A 19367-nucleotide genomic window follows, 5' to 3' on the forward strand; every position below is an offset into this window, starting at 1 on the left:
CCCCGGAGCCTCCTCTTCTCCAGGTTGAACAATCCCAACCCTCACCTGTCTGACACCCCACCCAAACCCGGCTTGTGCTTCCTTCGTGCCCTGGCACAGAATAACAACTACTGTGCATCCCAAATTCCCAATTATCTGCACCAAGTCCATCCCAGATATGACTCGAAGCCATTTCCCCTTCCCCACCTGCAGCACCTGCCCAGCAGTGCTGCAGAAGATGCCAGCACTGGAACCAAGCAGGCCAAGGAAACAAGGGATAATAAGCCAGTATGAGCACCCCAGGCCAGAGTAAAGGAGCTGGGGGTGCAAAAAGCAGGAAAAGAGACAACATGTAAGGTACGGGAATAGCACAGCACAAAGGCTGGGATACAAAAGTCCAAGAGCGGAGCGTCGTCGTTGGCCCACCGTTCCTATTCTCTCTCACACAGACACAACCCTCTCTCCTGTGTAACCATCTGCAGCGGAACCAAGGATATTCTGACCCCTTCTATCTTCGTGTCTTTTGATTTATTTCATATTTTTGTCAAATCACCTATTTACAAAAACTTGAAACACACTCAACAGGTGACGCTATTCTCCGCAGACCAAAGTCGAGCTTGATCTGGTTTACATTTTTCTTGCATCTTCTTGTTAAAATTTTCCAACAGGCTTTCAAAGTGAAATTAGACTTTTTTGTCAAGCCCAGCTCCCCAACATGGCCTTATTCTCAAGTGGCTGGAGATTGATTAATTTGGGTTTTTGATTTGCCGAAGTGACAAGAAGTCAGACGTTACAAAAGCGGGAGCGGTGAATGGGATCAATTAAAGAGCAGAAGCAGCAACACAATTAATAGCACCAGGTTCAAGAGGAGAAAGAAAGTGCTGATGACGAAAACAACAGCAACAGCTCTGCCTGCAGCAGGAATCTTTGCTGCGACCCAAGGAAGGCTGGATCCAAAGAGGGTGTTTCAGAACTTTCACTATGCCATTAGTGCTGAAATGAAATAAGGCAAAGATGTCGGTAGCTGGTGGACTGAATAATAAAAAAATAGCTGGACACTTTCATCTTCTACACATGTGTTTTAAATAAAGGTGAGAAAAGCAATCCTTTTATTTAAACAGGGGAAGCAAGAGACGAAAACCATCTGTAGTTGTATTTCAGACCCATTTCCCCGAGCTGAGATTTTTCTGGCTGTGAAATCCACTGCTCTACAGCTTCCCTTTACAGCTATTACCATAAATGTTCTATCAAGTTCTTTATCTTCCTCCTCTGCCTCAAACCGAAGTTAAAGGGATGCTGCAATCGCACAATGACTGCGGAAGGCTGGAGCCAGGCACGGATGTACAGGACTGACATTAAAATCCTGACAGACCTGCAGCTTGGCACAAGTCTGCGGATGTAACAAACACTCAGGAGCGGGGGGGGAAGGGGTGGCACGAGATTACAGCCTCCAGGATAAAGAAAAAAGGCATGTATTTGTCAAGCACACGGAGCTCACACCTTGGGCAGGAACCAGGTGCATCGGCCATCGTTGAGCTGAGCTCAGCTTGGACACTCAAGCCACCGAGGGCTTAAATGAACCTGCTGCACGGAGCCAAATTAAAGGAAGCTCTGAGCAGAACTGGGGGATGGAGATCAAAGAGCCTCGGGAGCACTCTCTTTCCTCGGCATCTCCCGTCTTTCCAGCCGTAAATCACAGAGCTGCCCTGTCAGCCTCAGAGAGCCCCCCTGCACGCCCAAGCCACTGCCTCCTTCCCTCTTAGAGCAATTTCAATTAAAGAAGGAAAACAAAGCTTCCTTCCTGACCAAAAAAAAAAAAACCCAAAAAAACCAAACAGGGATCTCCCTGCTTTTGGAGGGTCTGGCATTGCACCTCACCTCGAGGCATGTCTGGGTTGACAGCAGCACTCCCTCCCCACAGCCTCATCACTCTGTGACAAGTGAGGGACATCACCCACAGGCTAGGGAGAGAAAGTCAGCCTCATAATGGTCAGGCACAGATACTGGAAGGCTTCAAAATAATTCTGGAGATAGTAAGACCCTCATTAAGACAAAGTTATCTCTAGCTCATTCCCTACCCACACACAATGTTTGGCCATCACAAAGGAAGCATGAAAGCAAAAATGCAATGTAGTGTTTAAAAAACCCCCACAAAAGCACATTTTACCTCCTAAGGAATAACACATTACAGTGCTGGAGAAGCAGCATCCTGTTCCCTGGAACTCGAAGGACTGCCAGCAAGAAAAGAAGCAACCATGCCCCGTTAACTCCCTTTCAAAGCCCCCTTATTGAGCAAGCTCCTTGTATCCAGGAGAAAATTACACAAGGAGAGGACACCTCTATTCCTAAGCGACCCTCCTGTGCTGCCAAGATGGTGACAAGCAAAGCAAAGACCGTATTTTACAGGACCTGCAACCTCAGAACAGGAATTGGGAATGAGGTGTTCATCCCTCCTCTGCACATCTTGCCTACATCAGGTTTAGGTCAGGAGCAGAGATGACATAAACCACTCCCTGAGTGGGCACAGCTTCTAATTTATCTTATCCCCCGTTCCACCTTTGCATCCCTCTCCTTTGCGCTGCATGTGAACGTGCCCTGTGGAAAGATCAAACCTGACAAGTTGTTCGAACACATAAGGACAACAAACCAGAAGGAGATGTGAGCTTGGGATGCTGCAGGATGCCACCACATCCCAAGGCAAACTCCACTTCATGGCTCCTGCTGAGCAGATCTACAAGGATGCACAAGGCAAGCCTCCAATCCTTCTGGCAGAAGGTTTTCACTGGGCAGCATCAGCTCTGTGGAGAGGATGTGATTCTTACTGGTGTCACCCTGCACTGCCACCAATTGGTGTGTGAGCAAACAGACACCTGGAGCACACCAGAACACACCTGGGATGAACAAGCTGCGCTGTGGTCAAGCGCACACAACTGTGTGTGACAAATCCTATTTTACATCCTTGGACAAAACAATGTGCATAATAAATTCACCTCAATTACACAGAGAGGGGCACAGCTCCACCCTGATCTAACCCTCAGCATTGTCTCCTAATTGCATTAAAAACCCTCATTTAACAACACTGTGCTCTGAAACAGAGCCTTGAGGTCTCGAGGCACTTGGAAAATAATGACCCCATGGCTTACTGAATCACTTCCTACTAAAATATTTACCTTGTGTTTCAAGATAGGCAAAGTAAGACAGAGAGGAAGAACTGACTCTCTTCAAAGAGATGCTCAGAGCCAGAAAGACGTCTCGTCTCTACTCCTGTACTTTAACCTTCAGTCTGTATAACCTGTGGATAACTTCAAGCATCAAACCCACTCGGTAATTGAGAAGAGGTTAGGAAACTCTCCACTGTCAGTCCACCAGACTGCAGTGACAAGCCCTAATATCAGTGTTTTGGAGTAAAAAAAAAAAAAAAAAAAAAAAAAAAAATCAAGAGACTTTCACTATTAACATTTTCCAATTAAGGCTGAATAATCGCTGTATAGCAAATTGGCTGCTAATTGCACCATGCTAGGCAGGAAAAAGCTAAGGCTTTCCTGGCAATGTGTGCCACGAGCACCAGTGTCAGAAGGGAAAAGAAATAACGGAAGCAACACCAAGAACACTCTTAATCAAAGGCAAAATCAAACCTTTTCCTATTGCAGAAGCCTAGAGCCGAAAAGTGAAGCCTTTAAAACAGGAAGCTCTGTGTTTGCTGCCCTTTATAGGTGTCAGATGGCATAAATGTCATCACCAAACTTTCTTTTTAATTTTCCAATTTAATCAAGCCTCTTTCTGGCTCCTGCCAGCTCTTCTGAGGGCTCAGACACCCAAAGCCCGGGCCCTCCCTTTGCCCTCACAAAACCCAGGCGGCAGAAAAGCCCCTCATAAACTGGATCCTCCTCATCGACCCGGCCCGTGGGTGGCACAGCCAAGGCTGAATGGAGGGATGAGATCAACTGTGACAAATGAAGGGCCTGGAGACTTGAAAGGAGCTGCTGCCCCACCTGGGGAAGGCCGGGTCTCTGCGCTCCAGCTGTCCCCCAACAATCAGCAGGTTGTGGCCGAGCCGCGGCTCGGATTGAACACAGAGGCTCCTTTCACTCCTGAACCGCAGACACTGTGGAGCAGCTTTGAAGTGTTGGATTCCATAGGTAAGGAATACACAACATCCCTGGACCCCTCGCTCTGTGATCTGGACTGGAAAGAATCCGAGCCTGCCAAGAGCTGTGCCTGATGAGACACCTGCCCTGTTCTTAATTGGAACAGAAACTTCATCAAACCGGAGAAGAAATAAAAGCATCGCGTGCATTTCTTGCACACACTTCATCCAGATCCTGCAGAACAAAGCACTGCACATTTAACAAGAAATGTAATTATTGCAAGCACCTATCTGAACTTCCAAAGTGCGGATGTACAAAGAGAAAAATCCTGAAATCAGGAACTGTTCCCATGGTGGTTATACATAAATGCTTTACTTTCTCAATGTTGTGTTTAAAACACTGCTAAACTTCACGTAAATTTAGAATTTATATTATTATATAAAATTAGATTATTTAAATTGAGATAAAAATTAAAAGTGCACTGATTTGGGAATCAGTACACTTCTTACTCTTTTCCCTCCTTTAAGTCTTCCTTACAGAGCCCTTAAATACGGAATGCACTGGGCTTATGAGATTCTTAAGCCACATTATTTGTATCAGAGTAGTTCATAAAGTGTCACATTCTGCTCTTGCAGCATTATGTCCTTCCTCTATGCTTACTTGAGAATGAGTCTCTTGATTTATACTCCTCTCTCCAAACACGACTCAATTTTTCAAAGCCCATAAACTCTTGCAGGATTTTGTGTGAATTCGGCTCATGCACTTATTTCCTTGCAATTACTCCAAACATTTCAGATTAAAGCAACTTTAAACTATAAACATAGAAATAAAAACCTTGGGAAGATTAAACTCTCTTTTAAATACAAAAGAGATTTCAGGATTGCCTCCCTGATAAAGAACTTCCCTGTCCAGGGGTACAATCATCAGTATTAAACCTGACATTAAGGGTTCCACCTTCCTTACTTGAGAAGTCCTGACTTTTGGACAGTGTCTCCCGGCCATGAGCTTAAAGAGCTGATGAAGACACCATTTTTCTCCTCACTGCCCTGGCAAGGTAAAGTTTATGCTCCAAAAATAAAAGTAAATTGCTCTGCTTTGAGGTTTTTTTCCCTTCCCTTCTCCTGAGTGGAGATAACAGAAGTGTGACAACCAGGTCCAGCTACAGGCAGAAAAAGCACTTATTTACTGAACATTGCTTGACAATCAAGTCAGATTAATCAACATCACAAAAAAGAAATCATCTTTTTTTTCCCCTATCACAAGGAACATGCCATTTGCATCCCTACTTCAGTGCAAATCTTAAGCAAAGCTAAGTGCAAATTATGTATTTAAGCATCCATAAGTAAACACTGGGAAACACCAAAGCTTTATAGTTCCACTCAAAAAGTTAAGTTAGTCACAGAAATAATTTACTGACAGACATTTGGCACTTCGGGCTGTGAACAACATGAAGATGAGCATCAGGTTGCCAACGTGAAATTATCTGAGGATGCAAACTCACGTTTCTTGCATTTGGGAACCAAGCACAGGACTGACTTGCTGAATGCAACAATTCCTTGTATTTTAATCAGGGGAAGAGGGAGAGCAGAAAGAATGGAGAATTGTCAAAATCCACAGAATGTGGCTCAGGATGTCAACAGCAGCACTGGATAAATACAGAAGTAGTTACAACTCAGCAAAGCTGGGCAGAAATGCCCACAGACCCAAGGTCCTCCTTAAACCAACACCACGACAGCTTAAACCTCAGAGCTTCCTCAGAGCCCTCTCCTCATCCACCACGGACACAGAAACACAGAACTGCTTTCAGATCTGCCATTCCTTTACCTCCCTCCTCTGCTGGACACAAGGTCCAGGAGGACCAGCAGCTCATCCCCAGCTTGGTGTTCTCTGAGTTGCAGCCACAGCCCGAATGCTCAGGAGGAAGGCACAGAAATCATTCAGAGAATAATTCTGGTTGGGAAAGACCTCCAAGATCACTGGGTCCAACCCTTAACCCAGCACTGACCACGTCCCCAGGTGCCACATCCCCAGGTTTTGGAACACCTCCAGGGATGGGGACTCCACCACCTCCCAGGCAGCCCCTTCCAATGCCTGACCACCCCTTCAGTGGAGAAATTTCCCCCAATATCCAATCTAAATCTCCTCTGGCACAATTTGAGGCCATTTCCACTTGTCCTGAAACCTTTTTCCCAGCACTTATCACCATTCCTCTGCCCTGCTTGCCTTATGTTATTTTGGGGAGCCACAGGCTGCCAAACCACCCCTTCCCTGCCTAAATTAAAATAAATCTGAAACCTAAAATCCTGCGGGATCGGCAAATCTGAGAAAATAAGTTTCTTATTCCTTGGACATTGCTTCACGGAATTTTTAAATATTTCTAGTTGACTGGGCTATTTCGGGTCAGAGCTTGCCAAGGATGTCAACTAAATTTTAATCCTGAGAGCTCCTCAGTACACAACCTCATGCTGAAAGGGAATTTAGCAATTCCAGAAATTGCTAAAAAGTGGTGCTCTATAACCCGAGTTTCCTCAAGGTATGTTGACAAAGCAAAGGCAATAATAAGTTGTTGTTAGCAGAGTTTCCCCAGCTGAACTGACAAAGTTTCCCTCTGGAACTATTTGCCAGAAGCAATTTGTCTGTTGATCACAAAAGGGCATGAAAAGTGGATGAATGTTCCCTTTCCCTTCCTATTTTAATGGCAGTGTAAACAACATGCACATACACTGTCTTATACACGGTGAATTTTACTATATTAAATATTAGGAACTGCAGGAAACCCTAGAGCAGCTAGGGAAAAGAAAAGGTGAAAATGACTTTATATTTGCTTTTCAATCTTGATTTCCTGACTTAAAAAGGAAGAAAAAGCTCTTCTGACCTAAACCATCTGTATACACTGAACACAAATAATTCTGAAATTCGATAATCTATTTGAAATTACATAATTGATCCTAGTCAACAATTTGAAACTACAACAACTCTAAATGGTTCACTCTTCTGATGTCAGATTCAAGCTGAACTGTTTTCTTTTCCAAAGCACAGCAGAAGGTTCCATCATTTAATCGTTCCAAGGGCTTAGGATCAGACAAGTAAGGCAAGTTGCAAGGTCTGCATTAATATCAACACTCCAATGACCTCTCACATCCCACGGCACAGTGAGAACTCAATTTTACATCAATAAACCCGAGCACCAAACTGTTAGAAACCCAAAAGACACCAGGTATTACAACTTCCATAAATTACAGCTGAGCTCAAATGGCCCGTACAAGCAATTGTACAGTGATAAAGCCTAAGTGGATGATATTTAAACAGATATTTGATTTATTGCAGAATTTTACATCATGCTAGAATTCAAATGACAATTTACAAGTCTGTAGGAGAGAAATCCCTGTCCCATGCAAAGTGGTGTTTGCAGAGCTCTGCCAGAACAGCTCAATATCGGGTCTTTAAGGAAGGAATCCTTCCCTCTCGTACTCTCAGGACACAGCCTTGGAAGCCAATCCATAAAACCTGACATTTAAAAGGAGAATGAACAAGCTGCTGCTTCATCCCCAGGTAGGAAATAACATCCTCGGTCTTCTGTGAGTGAAGTCTCACGAAACTCATTTTTGTGGTTTCTGTCACCAAAAAAAAGCTCTGATGGCAAGTTTGAGGGTCTGTCTCACAAGCTCTTTAGAGATGCACAAACTGTGAAGTGCAGAACAGACAACAGTGGCTGTCCATGATTCTACTGCAGTGTGCCAGGGGAGGCTCAGGTTGGACATCAGGAGGAATTTATTCCTGGAAAGGGTGGTCAGGCCTTGGCATGGGCTGCCCAGGGAGGTGGTGGAGTCCCCACCCCTGGAGGTGTCCAAGGAATGACTGGAAGTGGCACTCAGTGCTCTGGGCTGGGTGACAAGGCAGGGATCAGGCACAGAGGGGACCCCATGGGCCGGGAGGGCTTTTCCAACCTTAACAATTCTGTGATTTTATGGAAATAAGAGCTGAATTTGCAGAGGAGGAATCATGGGATGCACATTGTTGAAACAAACTTCAACGCCCGAACAGGTCACAGATGAGACCAGGCAACCCTCCTGTTCCCCAGCAATGAGTAACTACAGATAATTCTCTGTGGACTAAAAAAAATCCATCAAGGAAAAGCTTTATCAAAGACAAAACATGGCAGGCTTCCAGCAGGATCCAGGAAAACCTCTCAGCCAATAGCTGGAGCAGCAGTAATTGTTCTAAATCTATCAATAAAGCTGAGCTGCTCCTTCATTGACTGCAAACACCAATTTCTTTCATGGAGGATTATAAGTTGATGCTCATGGTCTCTCTAACACCATTAGGGTGATAAACAGTTGAAACTACATCAGGATCTGACACGTAGATCAATTCTGGGTCCATAAAGAATCCACACAAGAGGTTCCTGGACAGGGATTTACTGCCCCCAGTTTTTATTCTCTCCCGCTGCTAAAATTACTTCTGTCAAGTACTTACAAGAGTACAGGGGGAAGAAAAAAGCAAAAAGAATTAATTTTTCATGTGCTGCTGGAACAGCCTTTGGAAATTTCGGGAGTTTCTGAGGCAAATATGTTGCTGCATTGCAAATGATGCTGAACAGCAGGTGGGATTCAGCTAAATACTGATCCAGCCTCACGAGCCACTCACCAGCCAGAGACAGCAATTTAAGCACCAAACTAAGCTGTCAGGATTTTCTCCAAGGGCAGTCACAGGCTTCACGTTACCAGCGCCAAATTATATTAGACATTTAATTTTAAACCTCAGGTACTTAAATGTAAAACCTTACCACAGTAATAGTCATAAAGCAGTGGGGCATTCCATTTCAGAGAATGGATTTTTCTATTTTTCCCCTTTAATTTAACCAGCACCTCCTGTTTTGTGGCTCTGCCCACTACAAAGTAATTTATCTAATTAGGAGATGTTCACAGCTGCTTGAAAGACAGAAGCCCCAGGAAACCAAAGGTCTGGTTTGGAAGACTTTGAAAAGTTCTCCGGAGCCACACAAAGTATTAATTTAATGTGAAAAAAAGGTGCAGAGAAAAATTGAATCCCAATATGTTATTTTGTCTACAATAAAACCATGTGACAATAAGCAGGATATCCTCCAGTACATTGGCATTTGAATTCCAAAAGATGCTTAGCTTCTCACTGTACCTGCTGCTTTCACAGTATTAGCTTTTTATGACTAAAATTCAAAAATCTTTTAATGGAGAAAAAAACCCCTGAAATTAAAAAGGGTTTTTCATGCGTCAACTTGCCAACATAAAGGACATTTCTGAGCTTATCCAAAGATGATACACTGAGAGCAATCAATTATTCTTGAGGTTCTGCAGCAGCTTTATCATAATACTTCTGATTCTGCTGACCCTTAGTTGCCTAAAACTCATTGTTAGTCCAACTTTCCCTCTTATTTATAAAGCAATATTTTTAAAAATTTTTTTCTTTCTTTTTTTTTTTTTTTTTTAGTATTGGAACGTCTGCAAGAAATTATTCCAGCCAGGTTACTCACAAGTACCCTCCAGTCACCTGCAATTTGAAAGTAAATATTTCCTAGGTAATTCTAGCTGTTGTCTCTCCTGAGCCACGAGTGTCAAGTCAGAAGAAGGCACTGCACATCCGTGGGAGTGCAGAGCTGGGGAGGAGAAAAGGTTCCCTTCACCAGGGATTGGGAACCAGCTCCAGCTCAGCAGTAGGGGTAAAAGACAAGTCCAGCAAACACAGCATTACCAAAAGAAGGGGCTGGGAAAAGGCAGGAATTTAGGTACTGTTTCTACTTTCTGACATTCTGTTTCCACACTGCTTGTGGGAATTCAGTGAATTCTGCATTTTGAAGGCTTTTCTCTGCTGCAGCCTCACTGCTCCCTCTGGCACGGGGGCAGCACTGCTCCCCTGCCTGCACAGCACTGCTCACTGCACCCTCTGCCTGCTCTGCTGCCAGAGCCAGCACCCAACACTGCCCAGCCTGCCTCTGAGAACCTACAGGAGAAAAGAAGGGTGCAAAAAAAAAAAGGTGCAAACTTTGGCCTAACCTTTCAGAAGGGAGGCAGAATTGGGCTGGATTAAAATGACAAAGCAGCTCAGGAAAGAAAATATACAGCCTTAACTGGGAAAGCAGTTCAGCACCCAAGCAGGGCAGTGCTGCCTGCCCTGCTCCAGAGGAGCGGGAGAGCTGGGTGGACACACAGAAGAACAGGGCTGAAGCATTTAATTGATTTTACAGCATCTCTGCCTTTCAGCGAGGCTCCAATCAAGCCTGCTTGCTTTAGAAAATTCTTAGCCAAAATCTGGACTATTTTAATGCAGGTGTCACTCTCCTGAAGGTGCTGCCCACATGTTTACAGCTCCAGAAATGCACGTGCTTCAGTAACTAGGACTTGGATAGCTAATGCCACTCAGAAACAAGGCAATGGTGACTTTAACCCCTCTGTTCTCATAAGGTGGCACTGAAAAGCTGTTCAGAGCTGCTTAAAAACCCAGAGACACAATCAGGGGTATACCCAGATTCAAACCTTACACAGACACACATTACACCTGGCACAGGTTGCCCAGAGAAGCTGTGGCTGCCCCATCCCTGGAAGTGTCCAAGGCCAGGTTGGATAAGGCCTTGAGCACCCTGGGATAGTGGGAGGTGTCCCTGCCCATGGCAGTGGGGTTGGGACTAGATGGTCCTGAAGGTCCATTCCAACCCCCTAATATTCTATGATCCTAGAATATATCTATACCTGTATGTATGTATGTATGGGACATGTGCAATAGTTCTCATATCCCCCTAACTCTCCTCATTTTAGGGACAGTCATCAGAACCAGCTTTCCTTCCCTTCCTCCTGTCTTATTCACATTTCTCCCTGCTATCCATATTCTCACTTTCTTCTCAGGTTTTTTTTCCATGCACTCTTCTCCTTTTCCCCATTTCCTGAACTTTCCAAGGTTTCCTCACCGGCCCTTTAAACCTCACTCTCCCAGACACGTGTGCCCTGCTGGTATGAACCATCTCTGCTGCACACCTGAGCCCCAGCCCACCCACCTGGCTGCTCCAAGGATGTTCTCATTTGGATCAGGTCACCCACAGGTGACCAGCATTACAGCCCTGCCCTTCCCAGACACTCCTTTGAGGCCAGAGACACCAAATATCACATCTACCCTTCAGAAAACAAACATCCCTGTCTCACTGCTGCAGTGTAGTAATTCCAAAGCACCATCTGGAATAGTGTTTGCTCCTTTTAATACTTTCAAATGCTCCACTGAGGAAACACTACAGCTATGCCAGAAGAATGCAGGGATTAGAGTGAGAGCACAGCAGAGAAAGGACACGTGGATGAAAATATCTGGAGGATCATTTACTGCTAATACCTACTTAATACTAACACCTACTGCTAATGCCCACCACAGGGTAAGGAAATCAGAATATCAAGCCAACAATATACAATATGTGGCTGCCCCATTCCTGGTAGTGTCCAAGGCCAGGTTGGACAGGGCTGGGAGCAACCTGGGCTAGTGGAAGGTGCCCCTGCCCGTGGCAGGGGGTGGAGCTGGATGGGCTTTAAGGTCCCTTCCCACCCAAACCCTTCTAATGATTCTTTTTTCAACAGGAAGACCTAACATAATTATAATACTGCTTAATTTTAATTTCAGGTGCATTATCACAGAATCCCAGAATGGTTTGGGTGGGAAGGGACCTGAAAGCTCATCCAGCTCCACCCCCTGCCATGGGCAGGGACAGCTTCCACCAGCCCAGGTTGCTCCAAGCCCTGTCCAGCCTGGCCTTGGACACTTCCAGGGATCCAGGGGCAGCCACAGCTTCTCTGGGCAACCTGTGCCAGGGCCTCCCCACCCTCACAGGGAAGAATTTCTTCCCCATATCCCAACTAACCCTGCTCTCTGTCTGTTTAAAGCCTTTCCCCCTTGTCCTGTCAGTCCATGGCCCTGAAAAAAAAAGCACTGCATCGATCCATTGTCTTTCATCTCCTTCCTCTTTCCCCCTCACATGCTCCCAGCCTGACCCCCAGCAGCGCAGCGGCACCAACACCGGGCTGCGTCAGCGCATTCTTTCCTTCTGAAATAAAAGCAAAGCACCAAACTCCCCCTTCACCCCAAAGCACGTATTCCCCCCCCAGCTCCAGGTTTCTTACCACTGCTAATGCCAGAGTTTGCAATGACTGTTGCCTCGCTCCACTGATCTGCACTGGAGACCGAGTAGGAGCGCTGGTGCAACCCGTCCGGGCGGCTGTTGAAGGACACCAGACTGATGCCACTGGCCATCTGAGACACAGATGTGCTAGTAGTCACGTTCCCTAGGCACAAATGGAAAACAAATCGTGTCAATAGAGAACACAGCACGGATTTGCACGAGGATGGACGGGTGTATCTTAACAGAGCACACGCAGAGGTTACGCCACAGAACCCTCCCTGAAGGCCTCGGCACAACGGCCCTGCCAGCAGGGCTTTGGGCCACCACCCACTTCAGCAACCTAGCTCAGAACCTCTGACTAAAGAGCCTGAATTTGCAGCATTTCAGCTTGTTCTGTTCATTGAAAACACGATCCTTCACCACCCTGCCACCAGTCACTTTCTGCAGAGTTCTCTGCTTGTTACGAAAGAAACTGCACAAAAAATTAATTTATTCCTGAAAACCATTCTTCATACAAGGAACTGAGATGGGACAACCAAGCCAACTCAAACAGTTTAAAAGAATCTACCTCTAAATAATATCTCACATAAGTCTTTCCCCCAAGTGAAACCAAGGGGAGAAAATGACTCCTAGAATTGTGAGACCAAGCAAAAACATATTTGGGCTTTTAATCTTAAACCAGTACCATGACAAAAAGCACACACTGGACTGACTGCAGGCATCATTCCTGTGTCCTGCCCCACAGAACACACCCATCACAACTCCACCTGAAGGCCTGTGACACAAAAGGGGAGACACAAAGAACAACCTTTACCCAATAAACACTGGAAATAATTCTGTGTTTTCACCATCACTGAGGAAGAGGACCTTAAAATGCTGGGAGGTGTGTGTGAGGGGGAGCGACAGGGACAGGTTTCTCATTACAAAACGGGAGAAGAGTGACTAAATTTTAGAGCAGAAACAATTAAAACCTCTCCATAAACTCAGGTTCCTGACAGTCTTGCTCACAACCTGCTATGGGCCAAAGTCTGCTCTCCACAGTTTTGGCTTCTGAGCACATTTTACTCCATTCCCAGCACAGGTCTTGCATATTATAGGGCTATAAAGAATTCACAGTGCTAGTTTCCTTCCTCATGGCAGGCTCTCAAAAGGTGCCCCACAGGTCTTCTATGGATTGAAAAATACTCTTAAAAAACACATGTAGAGGGAAAGGAACAGACACAATTTTATAACATACCCTCACACTTTGCATTTCCATTGCACCTTCTACTGATGAGTTCAGAAAAATTAATGAATTAATTTTCAATGCTCCTGTGAGGTTGTTAATTATCTGCTATCATTTCCCCCATTTTTCAGAGGTTAAATGACCCAGGGCCACAAAGGAAGATTGTGGCAGACTTGAAAATAAAACCCAGATCTCCTGACTCCCAGTTCTATCATTATGTCTTTTCCCAGAGCAGCCTTTGGGAAGAGAGCAGAGCTTAGTGAACTACTTTGTGTTTATTAGAGTTGGCATAATTGTCCCTTTCTCTCCTCCCCTTTCCCAAGACTAAATCTCATCCTTAGTCCTTAACACAGATCCATCACGGTATCTGTGTTTTCAGTGAACTTACTCAGCCTCGAGAACTTCTGTGTGGCATCTCTGATATGAAATACAGACAGAAAAACCAATTTGTTTAACTATGCGAAGTCTGAAGTGGATTTTGGAACCATGTTGGGACCTCCCAAGGCATGAGAGTCCAGAGCAGAGGATTGAATTGTAGCTCAGCACCTTAAAATCACAACAGAAAATGGAAACAGGAGCTGACAGTACATATATTTTGAGATCTCCTAAAAAAAATATCTCCTTCCAAAACCTCCATGATGCTGCTGATGCTCACTTTGAAATGTCCTTTTCCTCTGTTTTTTAAAATCCAGAAAAAGTATAAACATTATTAAATTATTTTGATGATCCACCAAATGAAAGGGAGTGGCTGATGGGAATGACAGAGCTTGAGACCAAATGCACTCTAGAAACTCCAGATTTAGGCCAACACAGACACAACATAAGCAGTGATATTTCTACACTGACATCTTCTACCCAGTCCACAAGCTTTGGAACCCAAGCCTCCACTTTCTAACCATGATGCAAAAGCAAAACCTAAAAACGAGAATATCTTTGACTTCTACGCCACCACGTCAGCACCAAAAGCTTTACTGTCACCTTAACCCCATCTGATGAAACTCCAACCTCACCTTATGCTATGAACCTGTTGAGAAGTGACTTATTCTGCAAAACAAAGAGGGTTTTTCCTTTCACTTCACCTTTCTGAATGGTGAGGGCTGCAAGCACAAAGTAGGTGCCAAGTGCCATCACGTAACACTTTACTGAGCAGAGAGCCACTAACTCAGATCTGTCCTTCCTACTGCCATAGTCTGGTAGCCCTGCAACCCTTCCAATAACATTTATTCAGGATTAATTTCCACTCTGTCCAGGTGCTGGGAGGTGTATATTTTCATGATATATCAGACCCTCAAGCCAGAATCCATGGGTAGATATCAGAAGGGCCAGATAACAGAAAACAGTGTGTCCTTTCCTCTCCCTCTCCTCAATGTGTTCAGCTCTAGCCCAAACTCATTATTTACAACCTTATTTAAATGTCATTATTTCCCTGTCCATTGCTAATTTTTCCACAAAGTGCAGCACACCCAGGACACGTATCCCACCACCCCACCAGGCACCAGTGCTGTACCCCGGAGCAAGGAGCACTGACAGGCAGCCCCTGCTCCTGTGCATTCCACACACAGCTCCTACAGCACAGTCCCACAGCTCTTCCCACCTACAACAGGCAAACCCCAACCCACACCTGGCAAATGCCCTTTTATTTTCCTCACAGATAAACCCTCACCAGCAGAGTTGTTCAAAAGAGGAGCCCAGCAGCACCCAGTGAAAATTCTGAGGGTGCCCCTGCCCAGGGACTAGAGGAGATTTAAAGGTCCCTCCAACCCAAACCACTCTGGGATTCGATGATTCTGTGAAAAGGGAAGCCTGTATATTGGGTTAGGCACATGAAGCCTTTACATTGAGCTCCTGCAAGATGCATCCTGCATCTCTTGCCCCCCATGTGTACATCTGTACGCACATAAGCACAGCTCTCTCTCACAGACAGACAGACACCCATCTTCACATTAACCCCAATCTCCTGGACAGTTACCTGGCCCATTCTGGAGCTGTGAAAGAGTTGTCTCTTCAGATACATCCTAAATGCATCAGCTGGTTGCTTAAGTTGATTAGCAGGGGGCAGTTAAATTACTATGCTAATCCATGTATTCTCAGCACTGTTTCCTTGATATGGATATGTGTATATGCTTACTGGGAAGCCTTGATTAGTTCAAGCTTCAATGTGTCAAAGGCTCCAGATTCTTTCCAAAGAATAATTTTAGCTGTACTCACATCCCTAAAGTGTGGGAGCTGATTTGAAAAGGTACTTACCTCTACCATATGCTATTTTTCTTTAAACAATTTGCATTTCAAAGGGAATATGGCATTTATATTTGAATGAATATCAGTATGTTGCCAGAACTTGTCTCAAATGAGCAAAAAAAAAGATGCTGGTCTCCTATTGAACAAAAATGTTTTCATCTACCAAAGGAGCATCAAAGGAAGAATTCCTCTTTCTAGCTCTAGACAGCTTTATTAAAACTATCTTTTCTGATGTTATAAAACACCCCGTTATGATCGCGCTTACAAAACGTTCAGACAATTAAGTTCCACAAAACCCTTCCAAATTAAGATTCGAGGTAATTTCCAGGTTTGGCCAATGCTCAGCAGAAGTGCCTCTAAGAAGAGTGAGCGTGCTCACACAAAATCCAATTTATATCCCCATTTATTCAGCATAAATCACTGCAAAGAGCAAGTGAAGGCGAGACTGGGCAGGAGAGGAATTAAGCCATGTATGTAGGTAATGAGAGGCTGAGAGAAACACACACCCTGGGGGCAGAACGTGTCTCCATTTCCCAAAAAGAAAGGAGCCAAGCCACTTTGGCTCTTCCTACTCAGTTGTTTCGGATTTGCAAAACAACAAACCATAAATGCAAGGTCAGGTTACAGTCCTTAGAAATGTTATGAAAATAAGAAAGATTTATACAAACACAGGGTGCAAGATGTTAAGGGTGGATCTGGTCAGTAAAAGACAAAAGATAAAGGCTCTATTACAAAAATTGTAATAAAATAAGCAGTTGAGGTTGATATAAATGTTCTCTTACATAAATGCTGTAACTTGTCCCACAAACCACTCAGAGTTTTTGTCAGGCTGCTCCTGCAATGGAACAGTTCTGTGGGCAGCATGGCAGCAATCCCTCTTTTGCTGTTTTTTAACTCAGTAGTATAGTGAATCACCGCTGGGCAGCACAGGTTACCTCAGACACATCACTTCAAGCCTTCACCAACTCCAGCAGCCAGTAATCACACCTGCACAGCCAACACAGCTCACTGCGCCCTAAGAACTGAGATACAGCCACTTCGACACACAAGTCATCTTCATTTCCCGCTGCAGACACAGCTGTGATTCCTCCCAAACAAATCAGCTGCAAGAACTTACATTCCTGAGTGCAACTAATACACTCTTGGATTTATGAGACCAGCAGACACTGCAAGAGCCATGAAGCAGAACTGCATTTTTCCATGAAGCAGCGGCCTGCAAGACCCGCAGAGAGGCTGCACAGAAAGACTGAATCAGACAAACTGCAGCCCACTGCTATGCTTTCTCCATGGTCATGTTTTATTTGTGCCAAGCTCTTCATGTTCACAACGAGTTTCTCTCCCAAAAAAAAAAAAAAAAGGGAAAAAAAAGGGAAATAAACCTCTTAAGGCCAGAGGGCTGCGCTCACCAGCTGTTAGAACTAATGAAAAATACATTAGAGTTGTGGGTCAGGAAATCCTGACTCTTGATATCAGAGGGTTAATTGTTTCAAATCATGTTGGGTCAATCTGTGTTGCAGGAATTCTGCCTATTCTTGAAATGCCCTCTAATTCAGCAAAAGGCACTGTCAAGTAGGTTACATGGGCTGTTGGATGCCCATTCCCAACCCACACCCAGCACTGCTCCCTCAAGCCTTTTCAGGCATTAGGGTGTAAAGGGAAAGGGAGAGGCCCCCTTGCTGGCTGCAAAAGGATGGGAAGTATTCCCTTCTCCTGCCCTCTGCATCCTGCTCAGGAGTTAATTCCCAGAGCTGTGCAGAAATCTTTCCAGTGGACAAACCCTTCCTGAGGAATGTCTGATCATCCCCGCTGTACCTTCTGCCTCTGCTTCACCTACAGACACGACCCTTGGGACCAGGAAAATTTGGGGATGGCTCTTCCGGGTTCCTTCAGTTTGCTGCCTCAGCATCCATCTTTTCCAGGGGGATCCTCCTTTCCTCACCCACTCTGGAGATTTCACGCTGCACTGAAATCTGGGAAAACAGCTACTTCCAGCTCCTTTCCTCTCCAGCTGAGGAGAGTCAGCCTGCACTGGAAGGGAGGCACTGCCCAGGTGTCAGAGCACTGCCTGGCCACGTTCTCAGAAGATCAGCTGTGGGACCAGGGCTCCAACTTCCATAGCCAGCTTCTTCAGTGGGTAAATTCCCTGAAGCATTGCCATGGATTCTGTTTCAAGCACATTGTCTCTGCCCTGGGTTGAGCAAGGATTTAAAATATCTTGAGCTTACTCGTACATGGAACAAGAAAGAGTGAGAGGGAGGGTTGGAACTAGATGATCCTTCAGGGCCCTTCCAACCCAAACCACTCTGTGATCCTAAATCTTTCGAAACCACAGTGGTTCCAGTGTTAAAACTCTCCTTCAACACGCTGGCAATCATCTTCAGTTCCGTACCAGGCAACTCGCTTGTGGGTTCTACTTATTTTTAAGATTTTTTTTTTTCCCCCAGAAGCATCTCTTTACTGCCCAAAATTCCTGAGGATAAGCAGCTATTCACAGAGGAAGCCCTTCCATCTCCATCCCCACAACCCAGGCTCGATTAGCAGCGCACAGACCGAGCGGGGTCAATACTAATGAACAAACAAGGCAGTGCCAAGAAATATCCTGGCAGTGAAGGACGTGGTGCTGGGAGTATAACGAGGAAAGCTATTATTCTCAGAGCATGCCAAAGCCACACAGCAAGTGTGGAGGAAAATTAAGTCATCAGAGGAGACATCTCTTCTAAAAGAAAGTTAAACCCAAGATCTTCACCGCGGGCTCCTGCTCAAGATCCCCGACTATTTATTCTGCTGGGATCAAAGTGTGTTTTCCTTTCCTGGCAGTAGTTATAACAAATAAAAGTAATAAATAAGGTTTGCTTGGCTTTCTGGGCAAGTCCTGACTGAGGTTACCTGCTTGTTCAGGGACTGCAGCTTTAAGACCCAGAGGTTTTACACGGGCAAAAGCTCTACTTTGTATTGCTCTTACTTGGTTGTGATTCCTCTTGAGAACCATGAATTGAACTTTGCAAAAAATAACAGCACAGAATCAAACCCTTCGCAGGTGTGATGCTGCTGACACTACAGCAGAGCCTGTGCGGGGGGCCTGAGGCCAGGGATGTAAAATGCTTCCTAATCCCATCAACTGCCTGTGGAAGTTGTTAATCATGGCACCGGAGAGGGGGTGGTGGGTCTCACCTGCACTGTCAGGATTAACTGAACCAACTCTGGGAGCTTCCCACGAGCTACAACCCTCCCCAAACCCCGCGAGCCGCATCCAGAGCCTCTCCGGGATGGGGAGGGACGACTGCTGGCATTCCCATATCCTCCTGCCTCTTAAGGAAATGGAACAAAGAAACTTTATTTTCGCAAAAGAGACAATAGCTATGAATGTGAGATGACTTTTTTTTTTTTATAGCTATTGCCACTGTAACAGCAGCTAAGTGAATGCATGTCTGCAGTGTGAGCAGTTTTGATAAACAGCCTCTGCGGGCCACACAACGGGGATAATGTATCCTTAAGTACTGCCAATGAGCTGCCATTCTGCACAGCCAATTACTTCTGTGCGTCTGTCACTCAAAGGAAAAATGACTGAGCCCATTAGATCAAACCTTTGTCACTGTTCCTAATGCACTCTTAGGCCTCATTAATCTGAGGGAGCAGCAACACAGCCGCCGGTGCCTCATTGCCTCCCCCACAACAGGCCCACGTGAATCTTCTCATCTCTCCCCCAAGT

At 45.2% G+C, this 19367-nt stretch overlaps 1 protein-coding gene across 8 annotated transcripts in view; it reads right to left on the reverse strand.

Moving 5' to 3' along the window:
- AGAP1 (ArfGAP with GTPase domain, ankyrin repeat and PH domain 1) overlaps nt 1-19367 on the reverse strand; it is a 289097-nt gene that overhangs the window by 90658 nt on the left and 179072 nt on the right. For 6 of the 8 annotated variants that reach the window (XM_027668081.1, XM_027668082.1, XM_027668085.1 and 3 more), the window contains one exon: nt 12197-12358. The exons of the other annotated variants lie outside the window; for them this stretch is intronic. In XM_027668081.1, the coding sequence (XP_027523882.1) occupies nt 12197-12358 (162 nt within the window). The remainder of the gene's footprint in view (nt 1-12196; nt 12359-19367) is intronic. 8 annotated transcript variants of the gene reach the window in all.

This window comes from Corapipo altera, unplaced genomic scaffold (genome assembly GCF_003945725.1).
Source record: "Corapipo altera isolate COAL_440 unplaced genomic scaffold, ASM394572v1 183, whole genome shotgun sequence".
NCBI lineage: Eukaryota > Metazoa > Chordata > Aves > Passeriformes > Pipridae > Corapipo > Corapipo altera.